The sequence below is a fragment of the Muscardinus avellanarius genome (assembly GCF_963383645.1).
Source record: "Muscardinus avellanarius genome assembly, chromosome: 19".
Taxonomy (NCBI): domain Eukaryota; kingdom Metazoa; phylum Chordata; class Mammalia; order Rodentia; family Gliridae; genus Muscardinus; species Muscardinus avellanarius.
This window is the reverse complement of record NC_137805.1, coordinates 19,665,632-19,690,958: the sequence shown is the minus strand read 5'-3', so window position 1 is coordinate 19,690,958 and position 25,327 is coordinate 19,665,632. Positions and strand designations below refer to the sequence as shown.

The 25,327-nt window shown below is 55.5% G+C and overlaps 1 protein-coding gene across 1 annotated transcript; it reads right to left on the bottom strand.

Annotated features, from left to right (window-relative positions):
• Positions 1-11,910: 11,910 nt before the first annotated feature.
• On the bottom strand, positions 11,911-14,963 carry LOC308277170 (cystatin-like 1; the record flags this gene model as incomplete). The annotated part of the gene is made up of 3 exons (XM_080716293.1): positions 11,911-11,994; positions 12,501-12,617; positions 14,745-14,963. 3 exons carry the CDS (start codon positions 14,961-14,963, stop codon positions 11,911-11,913), a joined length of 420 nt encoding a protein of 139 aa, XP_080572419.1.
• Between the last annotated feature and the right edge of the window lie 10,364 nt (positions 14,964-25,327).

Genomic DNA, 25,327 nt, shown 5'->3' with positions numbered 1-25,327 from the left:
GGCTACTGTGACTATTATCGCAGTGATCATGGGGGCGAGAAGTCCTTTCTGCTGACTTATTTCCCTTCAGATCCACTCCTTTGGATTCATCAGACAGCAAGGGCGGCAGGCACAGCTCTGCCAATAAAGCAGCTGCCTGCTGCTCATCACTGAGGTGGTACTCAGGGCAAAGAGACACGGCCGGAAAGTAAAAAGCTGCCCAGGGCCCCGGAGAGTGCTGTGAGATGCCTTTAATCCCATCAGTGCTGCCCAGACCTGGGAATGAAGCCCTCCAGACTCCACAAGAAGAGAGGCTTTCTGCTGCGCACAGCCAGAAGCCCCTTCCCCGCCTACATGTTGGTGCAGGTGCTGTTCAGGACCCCGAATTGGGTCATCCATCCTAGGGTCTGAACGATGTAAGTACAGCGCACCTGGAAAAAAATAAGAATTGCAACCGATAAATCATAACCCATAATGCACTGCGGTCATTTAACATGCAATAGGGTCGGAGCTGCATGAAAAGCTTAAAAAAAAAAAAAGCAAAACCACTCACCTGGAGAGGGCTCCTAGGCTGAGGGCGCCACACGAGAGCGGGCAGAGGTGCTGAACCCCAGAGACCAGGGGGCCCACCCACCAGGGCCATGGCTGCCCTGGGGCATCCTGCACACTCAGCCCCCTCAAGCACGTGGCACCCTAAGGCAGCCAGCTGGTGGCCCGGGGGATGGGCCCCCTGGGCAGCACCACAAACCCACTCAAAAGAGGCTGCCTGCGAGGCCACCCTCCTGGTCAAGAGCCATCCTCAAGCCCCGGGCTCCAGGGGCCATAGGTCAGTCCCAGGGGCAGTGTCACCGGGAATCATCCTGTCAGCCTGGACCTCAAGGGGCTCAGAAAGGTGCAAGCCGGGGCCAGAGGGAGCACTGTGTGTCGAGGCCCAGGCTCTGTGCACGCCTGCAATTGGCTGGGGCCGCCAGCTGGGCTGTGGGCAGTGGGCAGAGGGCTGTTCCCAGTGCCGAAGCCAGCCCTGAGGGCTGCGGACCACCCCTTCTCCATCCCAGGGAGCCTGCGAGCCCCTGGGAGAGGGGCCAGCCAGCTCATCCTGCCCCTGGGTCGCCCCAACAACTTTCCTAAGCTCCTCCCAAGGACATTCCTGACGCATCCGGATCGCAGCAGATCTGGGATGCTTTGGGCTGGTTTTATTCTCAAACCTTTTTCTTTCCCGAGTCTTGTTGCAAGGGGCAGTTGTCAATGTCATCCTCGTGTTTCTTGCAAATAGTGCGGCCCAACTCCACGTCCGCCAGATAGGTCCAAGAAGACAACTGTGCAGGAGAAATGGTAAGCAGGGTCAGGGACGCGGGATTGGAACGGTGAGCACAGAGAACCAAACAGGAAAGCTGAAAGACGCAGGCCTGCACGCGCGTGCCAGCAGTGCCACACGCGCAGAGCACAGTCTCTTATTTCTTACTTTCAGTGACTCGTTTCTACTGGCCTTGAGCTCAGTGGGAGCAGCCCGCCTGCGCCTGCGCAGACCCAGCCCCGCCACGCTCTCCTCGGCCTGTCTCTCGAGAAAGCCTGGCCCTGGCCCGTCCCTGTCCTGGGCCTCTCTCTCCTCTCTCCCTTCAAGTCAGACGCTGAGACTTTCTTTTCGCCATGCTTTGCAGGGCTACACCCGAGAGCATGAAAGTCAGAATCTGCGGAGATCCACGCACATCTGTTTATAGCTCCCCAGTGGACCATAGCCAAGTTCCAGAAGCTTCTGCAGCCAAGTGTGGTTCATACATGGTGTGGACCTCTACTCAGCCGTAAAGAACAAAATGGTGTCATCTGAGGGGACCAGAGAGCATCGTGCTGGGTGAGGCCAGCCAGCTGCAGGAAGCCAAGGGTCCTGTACATCTTTCATATGCGGAAGCTAAAGAAAGAAACTAGGAAGTAAAGGGGACTTGGGATGAGCGAGCAGAAAGACGGCAGACTAGGGGAAGGAGGAGGAGGAGGAGAAGCGGAGGAAGGCCGCGCCCAGACAGGAAGGGTCCCACCAATCTGGCTCAGATGCTCGGCGAGGGAGGGCAGGGGGGAGACACACGCGCTGCACCAATAAAAGTGTAAAAAACTTAGAAAGTGAGAACTCCCCTGATGACACTGCGTTTACTGTTTAAACGTCTACCAAATTAAAAATCCACTTGCAGCCGGGCGTGGTGGGCACGCTTGTAATCCCTGCATTCGGGAGGCTGAGACTGGAGGATCGCGGGTCGCAGACAGCCTCAGCTACTTAGTGAGGCCCTCTGCAACTCAGTGAGACCCTGTTTCAAAATAAAAAAATAAAAAATAGCCTGGGAGTGTAGCTTGGAGGTAGAATGCCCCTGGGTTCTACCCCAAGTGGAAAAATAAATAAATAAATAAATAAATAAATAAATAAATATCCACTTGCAGCTGAGCGTGATGGCGTACACTTGCAATCTCAGCATTCAGAAGGCTGAGACTGGAGGATCACGGTTCAAGGACAGCCCTGGCTACTTAGTGATGCCCTCTGCAACTCAGTGAGACCCTGTTTCAAAATAAAGAATAGAAGAGCCGGGCGTGGTGGTGCACGCTTGTAATCCCTGCATTTGGGAGGCTGAGACTGGAGGATCGCAGTTTGGGGACAGCCTCAGCTACTTAGTGAGGCCCTCTGCAACTCAGTGAGACCTTGTTCCAAAATAAAGAATAAAAAATAAATAGGGCAGGGGGTGTAGCTCAGAGGTCGAATGCCCCTGGGTTCCATCCCCAGACTTGCAAAAAAAAAAAAAAAAAAAAAAAGAATAAAAGATAGGGCTGGGGGTGTAGCTTGGAGGTAGAATGCCCCTGGGTTCCATCCCCAGTATCTAAAAAAAAAAATGTATTAAAAAACTCACAAAGTGAGAACTTCCCTGATGACATCTTTTTACTATTTAAATGCCTACCAAATTAAAAACCCAGGTGCTCTTTCCTGCAGCCCTAGGGCCCCTCCCACCCAGCGTCAGGGCAGAAGTGGGCACCGGAGGACGGCTGGCCACTCACATCCCGCTGGCTTCGCCGGACCTGCAGTAACTTGTAGGCGTACTCATCCTCCTGGACGTGGTTAAACCAAAACACCGCAAACTCCACGGTGATGGCGAAAAACTTTAAGTTCCTGTTGATGTTGACAAATTGGCCAGTGCAGATGTGCGTCCCCAGCGTGAGGAGCCCCAGGAGCAGGCGCGCCTTCCCCCACATGGCTGGGCAGCGCACTGGGCCGGAACACTGCGGAGGGGCAGGATCCCAGGCAGTCCTGCCCCAGAGGCCTCCCTCAGCCCTCCTCTCCACTCCCAGCTGGGCCCTCCTCCTGCCTCCCCTGGTGCGCTCTGCTCCAGGCTGCTGCCCCAGCTCCTGAGCGCCCCCTCCAGGCAGCTCCTGAGCAGTTGCAGCCCTGTCCCGGGGGCCGCCTGGCTTGGCAGGGTCACGGACTCCTGGGAAACTGCTGAGCCCTTCCTGGGGAGCAGAGGCAGCTGCTGAGCGGGCCGTGGCCTTGGCCCTTGTCACACGGCCAGCTGGGCTCAGGGGAGGCCAAGACGTGCCTGCGTGTGGGGTCCAGTAGGGACCGTGAGCCGCCAGGATGCCTACTGCCCTGTGCTCTGTAGAGGCGCCCAGGTTCTGTCCTCGCAGACCTGCGGCCATCCCCTGGCTCTCTCGCCCTTCATACCCAGGCTCACGCCCATTGATTCTTTTTTTGTTTTATCCGCGGCTATCAAAGCCATATATTTCATTTTCAACAACAGTTGATCTCCTAATTAAACTCTTTCATATCAACTTTTAACTCAAGTCCACTGTAGCCAGAGAATATTTTCTAATTCCTCTTCTTCGACTTGTGTGTGTGGGGGGGTTACTGGGGATAAAACCCAAACACATTCTACTTCCAAGCCACACTCCCAGCCCTATTTTATTTTTTATTTTGAAACAGGCTCCTGCTAAGGTGCTCAGGGTCTTGCTAAATGGCTGAGGCTGTCCTCGAACCTGCAACCCTCCTGTGGCAGCCTCCCAAGCACTGGGATGACCGGCGTGCGCCACCACACGGCTTCTTTGATTTTTGTTGGCGCTTGTTTCTGTGACGGTTTGGAATGCAGCCACTATTCTCTGTGCTTTTCAAAAGGATGTGTGCGCTTTGGAGGTGCGGGGCTGGGCATGGGCGTGTCCACGGCCTGCTTCTGTTCCCTGAGCGCTTTGGCTGGGTGCTCCTGCAGGCCTCCTCTTCTGCAGCTCCCCTGGGGTCTGAGCGCCGCCCGCTGGACTGTTCATGTCGTGAGTCTGTGCTCTATGAATGTGAGAGTGTGTCGTGAGTTCTTGCGCGGAGTCCTTGCGCGGCGAAAGCTCCTCCAGCTTCTTGGCGGCTGGCCAAGGAGCCCAGGGCCGGGCTGATGGCCTCTCCCTGCCTGCCCTCCCACTCCTTCGTCCTTGCCCTCGGTGATAGCCCAGTGGGTAAACATGTTTGCTGCAGGGAGCGCCGTCTTTCAGGGTTGCTGGGAGGAGTTGGGAGAGACGGATGTGGCTTCCTCTGTCCGACCCACGCTGGCTGGCGGGCCAGCGGGAAACCGGAGGATCCTAAGCGAGTTGCTTGGACTCCCTACACCCCTCCCCGTGCTCACCCACAGTCTCCAGGGGCACAGGAGACACCGCTACACCTTTGTACCACGCCCCTCCAAGTCACACCCTGAAAGGCTTTACGTGTGTGTGCATATGTGTGTGCGTGTGTGGGTGTGTGCGCGCGTGCGTGTGTCATACAGGAGCTCATCAAAAGGCACAGGGGGAGGCGGAGGGACCTCACCCACCATCACAAAGTGTCCCCAGAGCAGGCAGGTGGTAGGCGGAGAGGGGAGCCGTGCGTGTCCACCACTTTAAATCCAGCCAGGGTTGCGGGGCGGTGTGGCCACCTGGCTCCCGGAAGGGAAGGAGGGAGCTCCTGCACCTTCCCTGCCGGGCGAGATGGCCAGCCCCTGGCAGCCCTCAGGGCTCCCACTGGTCATCCTCGTGGCCCTGATGGCCATCACCTGCCAAATGAAGAAAACCTTAGTAAGTATCCAGGAAGTGTCTGCCACGGAGAGCTACGTCGAGGACACCCTGAAGTTCCTCACGGAAAAGTACAACTCGGAAAGCGAGGACAAGTACAGCTTCAGGATCGTCCGGATTCTGAAGATCCTAAAGAAGGTGAGCGGCCGTGTCTCCTCCCACCGCCCGCCGGGGAGCCTGGCGCCCAGGGCAAGCCCAGCAAAGCAGGCACTGGAAGAGAAACGTGTCCGCTAGAGTGGGCCCCAGACCAGGGCTCCGGAGGCCCAGGCTGAGGGCCAGCCCTGCCTGCCAGCCTTCTGCAAACAGCCGAAGCTTGGTCCCACCATTTGCATCTCTGCCGCCCCTGGCTGCGATCACGTCTGCCCCGCAGGCTTGAGAAGTTGTAACCAAGGTGATAAGGGCCCATGGAGCCTAACCTGGTTACTATCTAACCCTTTGCAGAGAGATGTACCGCCTGGGACCGCTAGCCTCTCTTAACAGAGGGGTCCCTTTGCTCCGGGAGCAAGATGGTGTTTCTGGTGCATTGGGAGGAGCAAAGCAGGCAGAGCGAGGGGCCCAGGGCAGCCAGGGCAGGGTTTTGCCCCAGCGAGGGAGCGAGCAGGAGGGCCAGCGCACAGTGACTGGGTGTCCGCAGGCAGAACAAGCCAGGAAGGAGAGGCGGCCCCGGGCCTCACTCTCGCTGCCCGCAGGTGACAGACCACTTGGAGTTTCACGTGAACGCAGAGATGCAGAGGACCACCTGCAAGCGGCCAGACACGGACCTCTGTGAGATCCTGGAGGGGCGCCTCCAGAAGGTACGGGCACGGGCATGGGGACGCCGAGCTCGGGGCTTTCCCTGTGATTTCAGAATGAGGTAGGGCGGAATTCTTGGGGATTTGGTCAAGCTCTCTTGAAAAGAACACCGGGTGCAAACCTCCTTCCTCAGAGGGGGGAGCGGCGGGACACCGCGAGCTGCCCTTGGTGCTGGACAGGCGACAGGAGTCTGGACAGCCCAGGCAGGCAGGGCGCGGGAGTGCTGTAGCCGCAGGGGACGCGCTGGGCAGAGGGAAGCAGCTGGTCACTCATCATGTTCTACAGCCAGCGGCCCCCAGCGGGTGCGCTAGCTGGATATCCAAACGTCAGCGTGACAGGAACCTACGGCCCCCGAGACCTGCCCTCCGCTCCTTTCAACCAAGGGTATTTGGCAAGGAGGAGGAGATAGGAAAGACGTTTAGAAATAAGTCAACCGGCCGGGCATGGTGGCACATGCCTGTAATTCGAATACTTGGGAGGCTGAGATAGGAGGATCACAGAGTCAAGGCCAGTCTCGGCAACTTAGCAAGATCCTGTTTGAAAAAAAAAGTAGAAACAAATTTTAAAAAGTGATGGCATATACCTTAGAGGTAGAAATACTTTGGGGTTCAATTTTCAGCACACTCACAGAAAAAGAAAAGAAAAACACTCTGATCAGCTGTAGGGTGGGTTGCGGCCACAGACCCGTGAGTGTGAGCTGTGCCGAGGGGCCTCCTCCCCCAGGGGCAGCTCAGTCCCCAGCTGCCCACCTGAGGGGCCAGCAGACGTTGGCCCAGCCATCTCCACGGCTTGCAGAGTCACGTGACTGGGGCATGAAGGTCCTAAGTCTTGCGAGTCCTGCAGATCTCCCGAGTTTTCCCAAATTAATTAATCTACGATGACTACATATTTCACCTTGTCTGGAGCAACATCTATTTTTGGACTGGGGCTTGAACCCAGGGTCATTCTACCTCCTAGCCAGCCCCACTCTCCACGCCCCCAACACACTTTTTTTTTTTTTGAAACAGCATATCACTAAGCTGCTGAGACTGGCCTCAAACCTGTGCTCCTCCTATCTTAGCCTCCAAGGACAGGAACTATAGGCGTGCACCACCACCACGCCCGACAAGCATCTTCTCTTTCATATAAGATGTTCTTGGCCGGGCGAGGTGGTCACGCTTGCAATCCCCGCACTTGGGAGGCTGAGACAGAGGATCGCACAGGTTCGAAGCCAGCCTCAGCTACTTAGTGAGGCTCTCAGCAAAACTTAGTGAGACCCTGTTTCCAAATAAAATATAAAATAGGTCTGGAAGTACAGCCCGGAGGTAGAAAGCCCCTGGGTTCCACCCCCAGGACCACACAAACACACAAAGATGTTCTTGTTCAGTTCATAAATTCTATGGTCACCCTAGTTATAACTGAACCCAGAAATGTGTCCGCCCCTGGGCCCTTCTCCATAAATATGTGGGTCATTCCTCAAAATCCAGCGGGTGGACTTCTTTGGTCCTTTCCTGGGGGGGACCATGAGATCTCTGGAAAGAATCATTGAAGATAATAGTAGAATCAAATTTATAAAAACGTTTTTGACTGAAAAATGGAATGGGTGGCATCAGCACCCTGAGTTCTATTCTAGGAGAAAGAAAAGATTAAAAAGGAAAGGTAAATTTGGGAGAGAATAAGAAGAGAGGAGAGGATCATGCATAGCGAGCTGGCGTGGTGCCGCACACCTGCGGTCCCAGGACACGGGAGGCGGAGACCGGAGGCTCGCGGGTTCCAGACCAGCCCCGGCATCTCAGCAAAGGCCTCAGCAACCTAGCAAGAGCCTATTTCAAAATAAAAGACCAAAACGGGCTGGGGTGTTGCTCCGAGGTGGAATGCCCTGGGTTCAATCTTCAGTAGGACAATGATGACGACAATGTGGTCATTATGTGAAAGTAAGTGGACGGCAGTGAAGGCAGGAGGGTAGGACACAGACAGGTGACAGGGAAAGGAAGGAGCAGAGGAGGTCAATGGTGGGTGCACCACGGGCGGGGGAGTGGCAGGTGGGGTGGGGATGAATGGTGGACAGACAAGTGAGGAGGAAGGGAGGGAGAAAAAAGGAAGGGAGGGAGGGAGAGAGAAAGGGAGGGGGGAGGAAGAAAAAGGAAGGAAGGAGGAAGGAAAGAAAGAAGGGAGAGAGGGAGAAAGGGAGGAAGGGAGGAAAGGAGGAAGAGAAAGAGGAAGGGAGAGAAGGGAGGAAGGGAGAAAAGGAAGAAGGAAGGGAGGAAGAGAGGAAGAGAATGGAGGAAGAAGGAAGGGAGGGAGGGAGGAAGGAAGAAAGGTAAAAAGAGAAGAAGGAAGAGAGGGAGGAAAGGAAGAAGGGAAAGAGAAAGGAAGGGAAGGAGGAGGGAGGGAGGGGAGGTCAAGAAAGGGAAGGTTTGGAGTACAAGGCCCGAGTGGCGGTGGTAGAAGTGGAGAGGGCCTGCGGTGGGCGCAGCGGCCAGCGCCTCCTTCCTGCCCCTGGAGTCTGGCCACAGACAGAAGGACGCTGCATGGCCTCGCAGAGCGCGCCGGTGGCCGGCGGCCTTGCAGGAGACGACGGGCAGCGGACTGGGAGGAGCCGCTCCCACCCGCCCCAGCTGTCTCTTGTTCTCCCCTGCGCCTAACTTTCGCCAGGCAGGTTGATCTTTTTCTTTTCTTTTTTTTTTTCTTTTTAGAAAATCCAGTGCTACTTCACAGTGTTTGTTGTACCGTGGTTTGATACTTACAAACTTCTGCACAAAAACTGCACCGATGTCTGAGTGGCCTGGAGCACACCGGGGGCGCCGCATTGTACCCCACGGCCAACAGCCACCCTCAGTATGACAATAAAGGTCTGTCAGCCTGCGCTCCTAACGACTTTTACTCCCGTGTTCTACTCTTGTTCCTTGTGCTTTCCCCCAGTTCTTTAGCATGTGATAATATAACCTGGAGGCCTGATGGGGCCAATAATTCCTGTCCCATCGCCTTCACCTGCTTGATAGAAGAACTTTAACCGCATCTTCAGGCCAAGGGGGAATCTCTAGATTTCAAAACAAGCTGGAGATGTGCAGAGGAGATTAAGCAGAGAAAGATGCTCAGACCGGAGAGCTGAGAGGTGTTTGCAAGCGCGTCCCGTGAAGGGGCTTGTGAGGAGTGCAGGGGAGAATGTCCCCTGCTCACCTGAAATGCAAAACGAGAAGGAAACACACCGGACGAGGTCTTGGCGACAGATCTGAACCAGCTCGGGATGGGCCGTGCTTGCGTGCGCGCGTGCGTGTGTGTGTGTGTGTGTGTGTGTGTGCGCACGCGCACGTGCGCGTGAAAAAGAGAGACTGGGGATTGGACTCAGGGGCGTTCTACCTTCAAGCTACATGCCAGCCCTATTTTATTTCTTATTTTGAAACAGGGCCTCCCTAAGTTGCTGAGGCTGACTTTGAACCTGCTATCCTCCTGTCTCAGTCTCCCAGGTACTGGGATTTCAAGTATGTGCCACCACTCCCGGCAGAGATATGCCTTATTTTTTAGACAACTGCGCTTCCTAGCACCCAACTCCGTGATTAGACTTTTGCCTCCAGACACCAGCGGGCATTGAACCAGAGCAAGTCTGTCCATGAATCCTGGGGCATTCCACTCCTGGAGGAACACAGAGCACATGTGTTCTGTGTGAAGGAGACGTGCCGGCCACGGTGCCCAGTGTATTCTCTCCACAGAGGTGGAGCAGAGCTGTCATTTCAGCAGGAGAGGAAGGCGGAGGACAGGAGCAGCCAGGAGCACTGTTGAAGTGAGGGCTCGGTCTCCATCTGTCTTCTACTGTTACTAACATCACTGCGGCCTCTCTGCTGGGAGGATGCGATGGGGCACGGAGCATCATGAGAAACAGTCCTCCAGGCATCCAAGCAGCTGGCATCCAGAGCAGGCTCACTCTCAAGACCACCGCCCTTAGTCCACTGGTCACCCGGGTGGATTAATTCACTCGTGAGGGCAAATCCACCACCTCTTAAGGCCCCCAGATGGTCCCACCACTTAGATGCTCACGGTGGGAATTTGATTTCAACATGGTACTCAGCCGGGTACCGTGGCAATGCCTGTAATCCCAGTACTTAGGAGGCTGGGACAGGAGGATTGCAGGTTTGAAAGCATCTCCAGTAACTTAGGGAGACTCTATTTCAAAATAAAAAAGGGCTAGGGGTATACTTTGGAGATGGAACGTCCCTGGATTCAAACCTCAGTACCTCCTCCCTCCCAAAAAAACAGAAACCATAGCGCTTTCTCTGATGGCACAGGAGCGTGTCCCCACCCAGCACCTGACTTGGGACTTGGCTTCCTAGGCCCCTCCCACCCACCTTCTCCGGGGCCCGAGGAGGGCGGTCACCCAGCTGTCCTCATTCACATCCAGTGGAGAGAAAGACCCGTGCCCAAGATCCCAGCCAAGGCCAAGTGTGTGCTCCCGTGCAGAGAAACCCATATGTGCACGTGCACACACACACACACACACACACACACACACACACACACACAGCGTACCCAAGAAGAGAGGAGGAAGCTGGAGTTGGGGCATTTGTTTCAGAATCCCTCTGGGCGCCTGCCGAGGGCAGCTCCCGGGGTCACTCAGCCCTGTCCCTCTGGCCTGGGAGGGCTCCAGGCACAGCTGCACTCGAGGTCGAGCTGCTATGCACAGAGGACAAGGCTAAGAGGAACCGGGAGGACAGCACAGTCCTCATGCCTGAGACTAGTCTCGCCCGCAGAGCTGGGAGCTTTCAGGTAACGGACATTTCGGCCTGGTTCAGGACCCGTTTCAGCTGGGCCCAAATGGAACCCCCTCTGCCAACTATCTGGGATAATACCAATCTTCCTCGTCTCTAGCGGAGAAAGCAGATCCTACTTCTTAAGGTCTCTGTGGAGGTTAAAGATGGCGGCTGCAGTGGGAGGCCCTTTGCCTGGGCCGTGGTGGGAACGCCGCCATTTCAGAGGCCTCTTGTGATGGTCAGGGGCCAGCGGCAGGCCAGGCACAGGACTCACGCAGGCCACCTGGGCCCCCGCTTCTGACTGGCTTTTCCACACACCCCTGCCTAGGCCTCCTCGGCAACATGAGTTTCTGGCCTGTGTGTTTGCACTCCAGGGATCCTCTCTGAGCTGCCCTGGGAGGAGCCAGGCTCGTGCGGTGCACCCTCACACTCTGAGCCCGCACCCTCACTCCACGTCGGTGCTGCCGGTACCCTCGCCAGACTGCGGGTCACAGGAGGGAAGAGACCGCGGGGGCCAAGGACGAGGAGACCAGCGATCTGCTGGGCAGAGAAGAGGTCTTCCTGGTCCCTGAACTGCCATCCCCAGGAGGAGGCCAACCTTGGTGGAGTCTGGGGACGCAGAGGGCGGACAGAGTCCCACACCGATGGACAGAGAAGAGGGCCTCCAGGCGGTCTGCCCAAACAGCCTCTGCCCAAGCCTGCCCTCCTGGGGCCGGGGCTCCGGGGACGGGACTGGACACAGGCCTTGGGCCTGATCTCTAACGCACGTCCCAGGTCCATGGCATCGTTCAGGGGTGGTTGTGGCGCGACTCTGGGATCAGCAGGTACTATGTGACCGACCGCAAAGGGAGAGGATTCTGGAAGCCTCTGCCCAGGCTCTGACCAAGCACCTTTTCTGTGGACTGAGTTTGCTGTGCGTCCTTTCGGCTCTGAGAACCATGTGCTGTGTCCTGGGACCTGGGCACGGTCAGAGACACACACAGTACTGTGTGTGCGCAGAGGACACGGGGCTCCCCCAGAGCTCAGGGCTGGGGATCCAGAAAAGGCATGAGAGGTGGGCTGAAGAATGACAACCCCCTCCCCAAGGAACAGCGGCATTCTGCTCAAATGGTACTTGCTGCTAAGTCCACAGGATGCAGATGAGATGTGAGTGAGTGTGTGGGGTGAGTGTGTACAGTGTGTTCCTGGGTGTGCTGTCATGGTGGGTGGGTGCTTTGAGGTCTGGGTTGTGAGGGTGACTAAGCGTGTGTGCGTGTGCATGTGCGTGTGCGTGAACACCCCAACAAAGGCCACGGAGTCTTTAGAGTTTATAATGATTATGCACAGCGCCCCCGTCTTCGGCCTCGGGAGTTTGTACGTTAGCTCAGTTCTCCAGACAGGAATTGTTCCAGAGTTCGTAATAGTTCATCCAGGGCACCGTATATATAAAAGATTTACAAATCAAACTCTGTGGGGATGAAAAGAAAACAAAATCAAACCGGGCATGGTGGTGGCTGCCTGCAATCCCAGCACTTGGGAGCCGGAGACAGAAGGATCGTAGGTTCGAGGCCAGCCTCAGCAACCTAGTGAGGCCCTGTTTCAGAATAAAGAATAATAATAAATAAGAAAGGGCTGGGGAAATAGCTCAGGGGTGTAGAAGATCCCTGAGTTCAATCAATCCCAGGAAGAAGGAAGGAAGGAAGGAAGGAAGGAAGGAAGGAAGGAAGGAAATCAGCTGAAGAGGAGACATTTTGCAAGGTGAACTGAGCCCTGCCTCCAGCCCTGGCGTGTGCGTTTGCGGGAGCGCCGCCCACAGCCAGGCAGTTAGGAGAGGTCGTGCCCTGCGGCTGTGGCAGGCGGGGCCGCTGGGGACGGAGGGGCAGGCGCTCACTCTACCGGAGGAGCCTGGCAGGACGAGGCCCACCCAGGGGCTCTCCCCATCCTCGGGGCACTGCCCCACCACCCCACACGCACCTTCCTCAGCTTCTTGCTCTGCAGGGGGCAGCTGGCGCTGTCCTTTTTGATGTAGTTCCTCTTGCACTTGGTCCTGCTGATCTGCACGGTGATGAAGTACTCCACTCCGGTGGTCAGCTGGCCGGAAGGCAAGAGCGCTCTTAGCTGCCACCTGCACGCCAGTGGCCGCGCCTCTTCAGGAGAAGCGAGGACGCCAGGGGAGAGCTCCAGAGCTGTAATTCCTAACCCAGAGCTCACCCACCAAAGGCTCGATCCTCTCCCCTCCCACTGCAGAGGCTCGGTGGGCGCCTGGTTGGCCCCTGTCCCCGGGCATCTCGCTGCTCCGCTGGGTAGCGGCAGATGGCTTCTCTGCGGTCTCCAGTCCACCCTTAGGACAGGGAGGTGACCGCAAGCCGCTCCCAGGGCGCACGTGCGCTGCACAGGAGGAGGACAGCCTGTGTCTCCGGCCGGTCCTTCAGTCCCAGAAGCATTCCTCGGCCTCATGCCCCCTCCGCCAGCCACATGAGCAGTGGCTAGGGAATCCTGCCGGTGGGGCACGTACTCCAGATGCTGGGACGGCCTCAGTACTATCACCTCGGAGACCGCACCATGGCTGGTCGGTGGCTCAGGGTGAGCGTGCAGCTCGCTCAGTGCACAAAAAATTACACTTTTTTTTTTCAGTACTAGGGATGGGACACAGGGGCATTCTACCTCCGAGCAACACCCCCAGCTTTATTTTTTATTCTTTGTTTTTTGGAACAGGGCCTCACTGAGTTGCAAAGGGCCCCACTAAGTAGCTGAGGCTACCCATGAACCGCGATCCTCCTGTCTCAGCCTCCCAAATGCTGGGATTACAAGAGTGCGCCACCATGCCTGGCTTCAAAAATACATTTTTTTAAAAATTGCAAATTATTAAATGTTTGAGCACAGGACATGTGGCATTACTCTGGAGCAGCTATGGAATTGGGAGAAGGCCAGATCGTGCAGGAGAGCCGGCTTTACCCCTGTAAGCTCTGAAGCCCTCCTTCCTGAATCTCCATCTCCTCCCGAGCATCAGGACATGAAGGAAGGGGACCAGGTGAGTTCAGAAGCCACAGTACTAGTTACAGTTGTGCTTTGTCTTCTTCTACTGGGGGTGGGGGGACTGGGAAAGGCCTTCGTGGGCAGGGAAGCCCCACCGCCCTGCGTGAAGCTGGTGGATTAGGAGCGCAGTGCCGCAGGCGGCAGCCCTGGCTTCTCAGCCCAAATATCCGAGGTCAAACCAAAGGAGACTGTGCTCATCCCTGGGTGCCAGCAGAGGCAGAGAGCACCCATCCTGCTCCTGGGAGGAAGACTCCCCAAGAAAACTTAAGGGCAGAGCTCCAGGGAGTGGCCTGAGGCAACACTAGGGACCCAGCTACAGCGTCCATCAGAAGCATTCCAGGCAGATGCTCCCTGGCTGGTCAGCGGCCTCCCCCGGGGCCTCAGCACCACCACACTTGCAGTGGGCCAACTCTACCTGCAGCAGCAGCTGGGAAGGACTCAGAAGCAGCTGAGCGAGATCACTGCCACCTTGTGGTGGAAGTGAGGAAGTGCTCCGGGGCCCCTGGACTGTGTGAAGAGAGGCTCCCTCCTGGACACACATGAAGATGCCCACCCAGCCTTCCTGCCTCCTGCAGCCCCCTGAGGAGGGCTACCTGCCCTCCCCTCTGGAGAGAGACCTTTTCTCCTAGTCAGATGAGGCGACCTGGCGGAAGCCTTGACCTCGCGCCCCTCCCCAATCCTCCCCCAGAGAGGCCTTCCTGATTCCAGGTGTCTGCGGAGGAAAGGCAGTCTGAGATTCTAATGCCCTGGATGCTGAGAGCATGGGGAATGCCACGCGAGGGCCGACAACCTGTCACGTGACAGCCCTTCCCGAGCGACGGTCACCCCAGGGTCCTGAGCAGCTGAGCTCCTAAGGGTGAGGGTCACCCCAGGGCCCTGAGCAGCTGAGCTCCTAAGGGTGACGTTCACCCCAGGGCCCTGAGCAGTGGAAGCTTCTAAGGGCGATGTTCACCCCAGGGCCCTGAGCAGCTGAGCTCCTAAGGGCGAGGGTCACCCCAGGACCCTGAGCAGCATTTTGCAAGTGGGGCTTGGATGGCTCTGGGTCTGAAACCACTCTGGCGCATTCCAAGAGAAGCCACTCCCTGGGAGCCTTTCCTTTGCTTCTCTGGGCCGCAGAGGGCTTCCTCCACGCCCCGTGTGTCTGGGGACCCTGCTGATGGCTAGGGAAACCGAGGCACGAACCTGCATCTGAGTTCGAATTAGCTTCTGGACCCGATACAAGTAGGAGTCATTGCTGGCCCTGTTGTAGGACTGGATGAAGAAGTCCAGGGTTCCGTTCCTGTTCTTCTTGCTCATTGTCACCTCCTGGAAGCCCTCCCACCTTTGAAAGTGACCCAGTTTGGCCACCAGGACCAGAGCAGCCAGCAGCAGCAGGGGGAACCTCCGTCTTCCCAGCCCCATCTTGGTGGCCGCGGAAGCCTCCTCTCAGCCACACCTTCTCTTCCGGGGCAGGTACCGCGCGGAGCCGTGCTCTTGCTTCTCTGCAGCGGAAGACAGCGTGCCTGCATTTAAACACATCAAGATCCAAACCTTGTCTTCCACCGTCCCCTAAGGACCAGGGCATTCTCCCTGAGGGGATCTGGGCCCACCCCCAGGCAGCTTTCCACCTGCTTACAGCTCCCACTGCCCTCTCTGACAACCCGGGCAAGGGGGTTTCTGAACACCTCCCAAGCTGTGCAAGGCTTCCCGCTGGCCTGCACATGGGGCATGGACAAAACCCAGAAGGGACCTGCATGTAGTGGGCACAGGGCACCACTTACAGGAAGGGGCGGGGCTGGTGGAGAGGGTGACATTTAAACTGAGATGCAGCCGGGCGAGGTGGCGCACGCTTGTAATCCAGCACTTGGGAGGCCGAGACAGGCGGATCACATAGGTTTGAAGTCAGCCTCGGCTACTTAGTGAGGCTCTCAGCAACTTAGTGAGACCCTATTTCCAAATAAAGTATAAAATAGGTCTGGGAGTATAGCCCAGAGGTAGAAAAGCCCCTGGGTTCCACCTCCAGTACTACTAAATAAACTGAGATGCAGAAGCCGGGCATGGAGGCGCACGCTTGTAATCCCAGCATTTGGGAGGCTGAGACAGGAGGATTGCAGTTCACGACAGCCTCAGTCAGCTACTTGGTGAGGTCCTTTGCAACTCAGTGAGACCCTGTTTCAAACGAAAGAATAAAAATAGGGCTGGGGTGTAGCTCGGAGGTAGAATGCCCCTGGATTCCATCCCCAGTACCGCAAGACAAACAAACTGAGGCTTGTAGCACATCCTACGGGCCTCACTTGGCCACTGGGAGGTCTGGCCATGAGGTCTGGCCCGAGGCGCTGGAGAGTAAAGAATCCAGGGGTGGTGGCAAAGCGACCCTAACCAACCCCCAGCCCCAGCCCATAAACCTCCCTGCCTGGCTCCCTGTCAAGACCAGCACTGGGGAAAAGCCATGACTGTGTAACGATCCTTCCCTCCTAATGCCCCAAAAAGCTCCTAGCCTGTAAGGCAGGGGCCCTGACTCTCGTGGACTCTGTCTCCCGGTCCCCAAGTAAATCTGTTCCTGCTGCCGAGCTGTGCACTCCTGGTCCTGATACTTGCCAACATCTGATATTTACCAAGTGTCACCACTCCATCAACTACTCCCTGCACTTCCTCTAAAGACAAGCCACCCCTTGCCAGGGCTTCTGCCTGCTGTAGCCTGCGGCATCTCTCTTGTCTAGGTGTGAACCCACTGGACCTTTGTGAGGTAACACTAGCCTCTCCTGGGGGAGGGCTGTGAGTCTCATCAGAAAGCAAAGGCTGCCTGAAAATCGGGGAAGCCATACCAGCGTCCCGTTTTTGTCTGGCTTTTTGGAATACTTCTGTCGGCGCATTGTAATTAGACAGCACAGGTTCCAAGTGGTACCGAGGTCCGAGCACAGGCACGAGCACAGGCACGGGGCGTGTCCCCCTCCGCACATGTGAGATTGGGGGAGGCGCCTTCGTGCGCGGACCTAGCACTATTTCAGCTATCTCCCTCTTCTTTTCCCTCCCCTTCCCCCCACCCCTCCCACTACTCTCCTGGCCTCTCCAGAATTCTCGGAAAAACCTTTTATTTCCTTCTTGCTTCCACTGGCTGATCTCACGGAGCACAGCATTCTCCGGTCACTTCTCTTTTCCTGCAAATGCCAGGAGGTTATCATTCTCTCGGGCTAACATCCCACCGTGTGTGTTGTTCTGTCCGCCCATCTGTCGACAGACGCCTGCGTTGGTCCCGCGACTTGCCGGCCGTGCACGGAGCTGCAGGGCACGCAGGTGTGCCTGGGCCCCATAGCGCTCTCACTTCAATTATTTCGGAAAGATTCTGAGAGGTGCCGTGGCTGGGTCTTTGGGGCTCCGTTCCGAGTCTTTCGAGGAACCTCTGCAAGGATCTCTGCAGCTGCTGTGCCAGTTTGCAGTCCCACTAACGATGCCCGAGACTTTCTATTTCCCCATGTCCTTGCTAGTGTTACCACTGCTTCTGTTCTCGATGCCTGCCCTTCTAACTGGAGTTACATGAAGACTCAGGGTACTTTTGACTTGCATCTCCCTGACCATGCACCCTAGTTTTAAAACATTTGTTAAGATGAGCTTCTACTTCAGAAAAAGAGCAACAAGGGGTAATTAGTAGCACACAAGTGAAACCTCCAGGTCAGTTCGCAGTATCAGTTCACGCCGTCACTTTCCCTGATTTTTACCTCTGGACCGCGACTATGAGATGTTACCCCTTGGGGGGTGAGGGGCAGAGAATACAGGGCTTTATGCTATTTCCACAAGTCTGGAGTTATTTCAAAATATAAGTGAAAGCGTCCAGAATGTGTACGCAGCAGCGTTAACCTGTAGGGGAAGCACATTATCCACCTGCCCGGAGTCTCAATTTCCATGTCTATAAAATGGGAATAGAGAAAAAGGACCCTCGTAGTCACCGATGCCCACGAAGTAGCTGCTCCCGCGCCAGGCCTCTGTGGCTGTGCGGAAACGCCTGTGGGACTCTTGCCTGACTCTGAACCTACGTACTCAGGCCAAAGGCCTCAAGCCCTATCCCTAGAACCAGGCCACCCTCCATTGTGACGTCCGACAATCCTGCTAGGACCCCGCTCAACGCGCCCGTGACCCCGGAGCCTGCCTTGGTGGCTGGCACTCGTCCACCCAGAGGAGGCAGCAGCGTTGGATCCCCTCACCTGAGCCGGAGCCCCTGCCGAATGGAGGCAGGAGGGTCCTGAGGCTGCACAGGCATGGCTGCTCTCAGGGAGCCCGGGAAATCTGGGGCGCACCTGCTGGACTGGGGTCCCAAAAAGGATAATTAAAATTCAGTAAATCAGATTTTAAAACCCATGGACACGGTGTTCACAACACAAAGAATAAGTCTGCTCAAGAAATATCCATGTAGAAAGGGAAAGACGGGTCACTGTTAGTTTTCATGGGAGGAGAGGAGAGCCCAGCCCTGCGCAGGTCCGCAGAAGACTTGACGGAGGCCTTCCCTCGCCACGCCTGGACGCTCCTGCTGTCCCGGGGCTGGTGGCATCAGAGCGCCAACGTCTACCCTGGAGAGGTGCTAGGGGAGCGGAGGCCAGAGCCCTGCCGCCACCGTGGCACTGGGGATGACGTGCAGGCCACGCACACCTCCGTCTACGGATGCGCAACAAGGTGAAAACGGGCCTGGCCATGCCCTCACGTTGTCTTCACATCATAACAGGAAAACGGGGTTCCTGGTTAAGGCCACTAGTAAAAGAAGCACAGCAGCCTGGCCATCTCTGCCCAAGAAGAGACACCAGACTGGCCATGTCCGTGGAGGAAGGCACAGCTGGGCGGAGGTAGCCTGCGTAAAGAGAGGCTAAGGGGCTTGATCGAGTCCATGCAGAGGGGAAAGATGGGCCTGCCCGGGTCCTGAGAATGCGGGGGACAAACGCCTCATGGAGCAGCAGGATGTGGGGAGGTAAGGCCTTCGGAATGGCGGCAGAAGAAGGAAAAAACAGGCATCTTGTTGGCCCACGAGAACGGAGAGCGCGGTCACGGCTGTGGCTGCGGGAAGCCACAGCAGGGCCTTGGGCATGCCCACGGAGCAGGAGGGAAATCCTGCGTCGGTGAGCGGCTGGCGCGAAAGAAGAGGCCTGGCTGTGTGCGCACAGAAAGAGAAAAATGCCACGCCTGACAACATCCGCGGAATCGGGAGGTGTATGACGTCTGATTGCTTTCATGGGAGAAAAAGGAAAGAGAAGCCTTGGGTGTCTAGAAATAAGAAAGCTGGAGACATGGGCATGTATGTGGGATAACGTGAACTAGTGCGTCATGTGCGGACGCAACGGGAAAACAGAGAAGCCAGCTGCTGCCTGGGTCTGCTGCTGCCTCGGACAGCAGAGGGAGGGCCTAGTCTCTCCAGAGAGTGCGGGTGGGCTAGGTGTGCTCCTCCTGTTCTTATCCTCAAAGAGGGAGGAAACGCGAGCCCTTGTCATAGAGCTGAGTGATAGGAAATCCAGGGTCTGCTCATGTACACAAGGAGATGGCCGAGGGCAAGAGGAAATTGTAGGTGACAGATTGCTTTCTTCTTTCCACTCTCCCCCTTTTTTAAAATGTAGCACTATTTGATGATTTCTTTTTTTCTAAATAGCCCTATTCTAGACTGGCTGCGGACCTGGATGTAACCCAGTCAGGAAGCACGTTGCCACCAGGCGCCTTTCCAAGGGGCCCTTGGGTGCCCAGGCTGCCAGTGGGGCCCCTCGGCTGGCCCTGAGCCCTCGACGCTGGGGCTGCCGCGGAGGCCGTGGCTGGCCTTGGCTGGAGGTGCCCGCGGTCCTGAGGGGTGACAGCAGCCGGCGTCAGCAAGACAAGGTGGCACTGCAGACGGCTCGAGCTGGCCTCTCCCAGCGGGCCCAGTGTATGTTTTCTCTTTCCAGACTAAGGAATCTGAGAAGTCACAGGAGTCGGCAAGTCGGAGCCTTCTCTCTGTCTGCGAGCATGCGCACAGACGCAGCGGGCTGGGAGCAGCCATCCACCTCCTCGCTCTGGTCCCCTTCACGCAGGTATTTCCCACAATGCAAGGCGGCTCACCTGCTCCTTCCTACACAGGCTACTTTGTCTCAGAAGCCTTCAGGCCCCACATTTTCTTTTTCCTGGTTTGTTCTTTGTTTTTAAAAATTGTATTTGTTAGGCATGGCGGCTCACATCTGTAATGCCAGGACTCGGGAGGTTGAGGCAGGAGGGTCACAGGCTTGAGGACAGCTTCAGCAACCCAGCTGAACTCTCAGAGAGAGACTGTTTCCAAACAAAAAATAAAAAGGGCCAGGGGTGTAATGTGGAGGTAGAACGCGCCTGGGTTCAACCTCTGATAACACACACACCACACCACACACACACAGACTTGGGGTAGAGCTCAGAGGTAGAAGACCCCTGGATTCAATTGCCAATACAATAATAATAATAATAATAATAAAATAATAATAATAATAAATTGTGTATATTTTAAAGTGTGATATTTTGATATATACATACAATAATCCATAACAGTCGAATCAAAACAATTAGCATTCACCTCAAATTTATCATTTCCTTATGTTGTGAAAATCCTGTACCCAGAAGACATTATGTTAAGTGAAATACCCAGGCACAGAAAGATAAATGCTGCACGTACTCGGCCATACGGAGACGCTGACGTCATCGGTCTCATGGAAGAACGGAGTAGAAGAGCCAGCAGGGCGGCTCAGTGAGGGGAGGGAAGAGGGGAGAGAGGGTGGACAGCAGGTGCAAACCCCAGGCAAGCGAGACAGAAAAAGCAATCGCCACAAGGATGAGGCCGGAAGCGCCATAGCTGTTGATGGGAACGTAGATTAGTACCACCCGCCCTTCTGGGAACAGCGGGGAGGCCCACAAACACAGTGCGGAGGCTCCTGAGTGTGTGTCCAAGGGAAATGACGTCACACATAAACAGAGCCTGCACGCCCACACTGACTGGTACCTGTTCACAACAGCTAGCATATGAATTAGCCCAGGTGCATTGGTGGACGGGCACGAAAATGTGGTATTCAAATATAGGGTGGAATCTTATTCAGCCATAAAAGAAGGATATTCTCTACTTGCGGGAAGATTTTTGGAACTGGACAGTGACCCATCAAGTGAAACAGGTCAAGCACAGAAAGACAAATATCACATGCTCTTTCCCTATGTGCATGCTTAAAAACAAAGTTGCTCTGAGATAGAATAACACCACTAGCGACTGGGAGGGGCGGGAGGGTGGAGGAGCTCGGATAACGGCGGCCCGAGCTCAGTCAGTGCCCCGCAGCCCGGGGCTGACCGCACTTCACAGCAATCTACTGCTCACTGTCCATTCTATGACTGAAGAGAGGTGCCTGAGGGCTCTCAACAAGTCAGGCTGTTAAACAAGCCTGACTTCATTGTTATTAACCATGATTTAATAAAATAATTGTATTTTATCATGAGACGGAGACATTTGTTCTCCTGGCTTAACCAGAGCACACTGTACACATGTATCAGATCATAAGAACATTGTTAAAACTACAGGCACATGCCTGTAATCTCAGTACTTGGGAGGCTCAAACAGGGGGATGGCAGGTTCAAAGACAGCCTCAGCAATCAGTGAGACTCTCATCAGCCTAGAGAGACCCTGTTTCCAAATAAGAAATAAAATCAGGCTGAAGGTAGAATGCCTCTGGGTTCAAATCCCAGTACCACAAATAATAAGAATAATAATTAATTAAACTTTTTTTTTTGCGGTGCTGGGGATTGGTCCCAGGGGCACTCTACCTCTGAGCTCCACCTTCAACCCACTATTTTATTCTTTATTTTGAAATAGGGTCTCACTAAGTTGGAGAGTGTCTCATTGAGTAGCTGAGGCTGGCCTCGAACCTGTGATCCTCCCGCCTCTGCCTCCCAAGTGCTAGGATTACAAGCGTGTGCCACTATTAATTAAATTAAGCGTATGCCCAACTTAATTAAAACTTTTTTAAAGTGCGGGTAGTTAGGAAGGGTGAGTTCCACTAGTGCTCTACAAAGCACAGCAGGGTGATCATAGTTACAACGATTTATGGTATATGTCAAAATAGCTAGAAGAGAGGGTTTGGGTGCTCCCCTCGGATGCCACTCGCAAAGCAGATGAAAAGCAGGGGCTCCGGCCACCCCGTTCCGCCGGTTCCCTTCCACCTCGCTGCGGGCAGGCGACCACCAGCACCAAGCCTGGAGCGCTGGCAGCGGGGCCTCGCGCTGGGGAGATGCTGCCAGCCTGAGTTCAAGGCCTTGGCTCGGTTTTCTCTTTGGCTGTCCGCGTTCTGTTGATTTGTAGGATCCCTTTGTCCTTGATAAGTTCCTTTGGGTATATGTGTCGCAAATAGCTTCTTGGTTGTGGCCCGTCTTCTCCTTTTATTTATGGCATGCTGAAGAGTGTCCACCGCAGTGGGATGAACCTATCGACTTTCCCTCTTCTGGTCTGCATTTTTGATGTCTTGGTTAGGAACTCGAGGTCATAAAACCACTTGAACGTCTTTATAAAGCTACTTTCCTTCCAACATGGAAGCCTGAATCCATCTAGACTTTGTGATCGGTAAGTGTGCCAGTGTGAGTGTCCTTCAGGCCCCGTGCACCTAAGGTAGCGGGCAAGACTGGCCTGCGGCTGTGCTTTCTCACCCGCATCTTTCAGGGGTTTGGGTCTCCAGGTCACACGGGCTTCGCTCAACAGGTTGGGGTCTCTGGAGTAAACAGAGGTACCGGCAATAAAACAAAGTCCAGGTGGGCCGCAGCGGTGCTCACCTGTAATCCCAGTACTTGGGAGACAGGAAGATAGCAGGTTCTGGCCAGGCCAGCCTCAGTAACTCAGCAAGAACAGCTTAGGAACACCCTGTTTCAAAATAAAAACTAAAAAGGGCTGAAGGCGGAGCTTGGACGTAGAATGCCCATGGGTTCAATGGGCTGGGAACCAAAGTCCAGTTCTGGTGGGGGCATTTGCAGGCTGGCTGTAGAGCAGTGTGAGTCCGAGGGACCCTGGCCCCTGAGCATCTGTCTGCAGCCAGGAGCAGCCATGCTAGCAGCCGTGGGCCTGAAGGCTGACGGGAACAGGGAGGACCAGGGGACAAAAACGGTGACCTCGCTCTCCTCTGTTCTCTCCTCTGTGCCTGGACGCCCCGTGGACCAATCACAACCGGAGGTCACGGGACCCAAGAGCTGTGTTGATGCACTGCGTCCTGGCCATGGTCCTAGGTGAGCGCAGCGCAGAGGAGGTCGGTTAGTCAGGGATCTCCAGAGACACAGACCCGGGGAGTGTACGGGTGCGTGTGCGTGCGTGTAAGCTTTACTACGTGAACTTGGCTCACACGATTATGGAGGATGAGAAGCCCACAATCTGCCACCTGCAAGTTGGAGACCCAGGAAAGCCCCTGACATAAAATCACAAAAGCAGAAACGTGGCCGTCCACAGCCAGCGAGGGACGCCTGTTGAGCACGTGAGGAGGGAAGGGGAAGGCAGCGGTCAGCGTGTCCCGCCTTGGCTGGCGTGTGCGTCAGGGCATTCACATGTTTCACCGCATTCGGGCTACAAAGAAATTCTGGAAAGTGAGTAAATTTGCAAATATGGAATAAATAATGTAAATAATGTGGGTCCGATTGGCTGTACTTTCTTTCTCCTTTCTTTGTTTTTTGTGAAGAGGAGTATTAAGGATTAAATCCAGGGGCATTATACCTCTGAGCTGCACCTCCACTCCTTTCTTTTGGTGGTGGTATTGGGGTTCCTGGAAGCCCTTCTACCTCCGGGCTACACTTCCAGATATATTTTATACTTTTTTATTTTTGGAAACAGGGTCTCCTAAGCCAGCGGGGCTGGCTTCGAACCAGCGCGATCCTCCTGTCTCCGCCTCCCAAGCGTGGGGATTACAAGCGTGCGCCACCACGCCCGGCTACCCCCACTCCTTTTTAATTTTTTTTTAAATAGGGTCTCACTAAGTTTCCAACATTGGTCTAGAACCTGTGATCCTCCTACCTTAGCCTCCCAGATACTAGGATTATGGGTAGGTGCCATCGTGCCCAGCTTTGGGTGGGTTCCTAACCTATATCACTGAAAAGCAAGACACAGCAAAACTTTATTAAAGAAAAGCAAAGGCACCCAAGGCAGGGTGTGGGGCTTGCACCCTTTCCTCTCGCACCGAGGGGCGAGCTCTCTGATTATAAAGACTTCTAGCTCTTCTTCTGCTGACTAGACTTGAGAATCAAGAATTGTGAGCTCGAGAATAGAGGCGAAGAGAGACCTAGCCCGGTGGCAGAGCGCTTGCCTGCGTGTGCAAGGCCCTGGGTTTGTGCCCCAGGACCATAAAAATAAGTAAAAAGGAGCACGGCCTAGATCAAGGGTGGAGGTTTCTTTGAAACTACCCACTTTCTGCACCCTAACCTCAGGAGATCCTGACTCCAAGCGCCTGCGGTCTCACTCGCATCCCTAAACACCCCCAGGTTTTCCTCCGTGGGCCAGGTTTCAGAACTGCGTGGAGCGTTTACTCTGTGGACTCTCTCTAGACCGCTCTGCTTCCCGTCTCTCTTCGCTCCAGCACTTCCTGCCTCCTCCGATGAACTTCCTGCCTCCTTCCTCCCCAGTGCTGATCCAACATGTACACACCAGCTCTTCAGGTCAGAGTAATGCGCAGTCCTCGTAAAGAGTCCTGCACAGGGCACGGCGATCTCTCACTGCCCCTGGAGAGCTGCCCTCTGCGATCTCTGGGACCCATGCGCTACTAACTTGCCTTTCTAGGAGTTTGGCACCTCCGGCCCAGCTCTCTAAAGACAGGCTGCGTTTTCTTACTAAGCCTGCTTGCCAGGGCACACAGTGCATTCACTAATGGCTTACAACTGCCGTGCACTTTAATTTGGCAGAGCTTCTCATATTTGCTTTCCTGCCTCTCCTGCAGCATGGCCAAGCATAAATGGTCTAGACAGACCTGGAAGTCATTGGCACAGCATCGCATCTCTCTATAAGACTTCACTTCGGAGATTAGAAGTCTTCCTGGCAGATGAGAATTCCGTCTCAGGATATTCGCCGTCCATGGCCAGCCTTATGTAAAGCATCATTGCATTCAAAGGCTCACGTCCACTTAGGAGAATTCAGTCAATAAAAAGAGCGCAGTATGCCTAGACGGCGTAGCTGCATTCCTGCTAACCGAGGCGGGGGGCCAAGAGTGAGGGGAGACTTAGAAGCAGCCCTGCATTTATATTCGGTAAGATGATGCATTAGTCAACGGCTTGCTCTTAGAGACAAAAACAGCTCTTGCCGCCAGCTGTTGCTCCTTTTTTTGGTGTTGGGGTTGGCATCACGTGGGAGTAGCAACGCTCCCGGGTTGGCATCGGATTAGTCTTGCCGGACCTGCACGTAGGCTGAGAGTTCCATCTGTTCTGTCCCTTCATGCATCGCGTGGCCGCGCGTTGGTCGTGTGGAGCAGGGATTACTGATGCTGCGTATTTCAGATGGTCTTTACCGGGAGGCACAGGCCAGTTCCCAATCCCGCACACCTCAGGAGCTCAGTCCAGCTTGACCCAGCACCCTCCAGAGAACCACGCCCCCGCGCCGGAGCCCCGCCCACGCCGCTGCCCAGCGGCCTTCTGGGAACTGTAGTCTGCGCCCTCGCCCCGCCGCCATGGTGGAAACATGGACTACAAATCCCGGCAGCCCCTGCGCGCTGCGCCTGCGCGCTCGCGCCCGCGAGGGAGGGCGGTGGCGCCCTGGGCGCTGGGGAGCGGCGGAGTAGGCTGTGGCTCTGGCTGAAGCTGCGGCTGCGGCTGGCGAC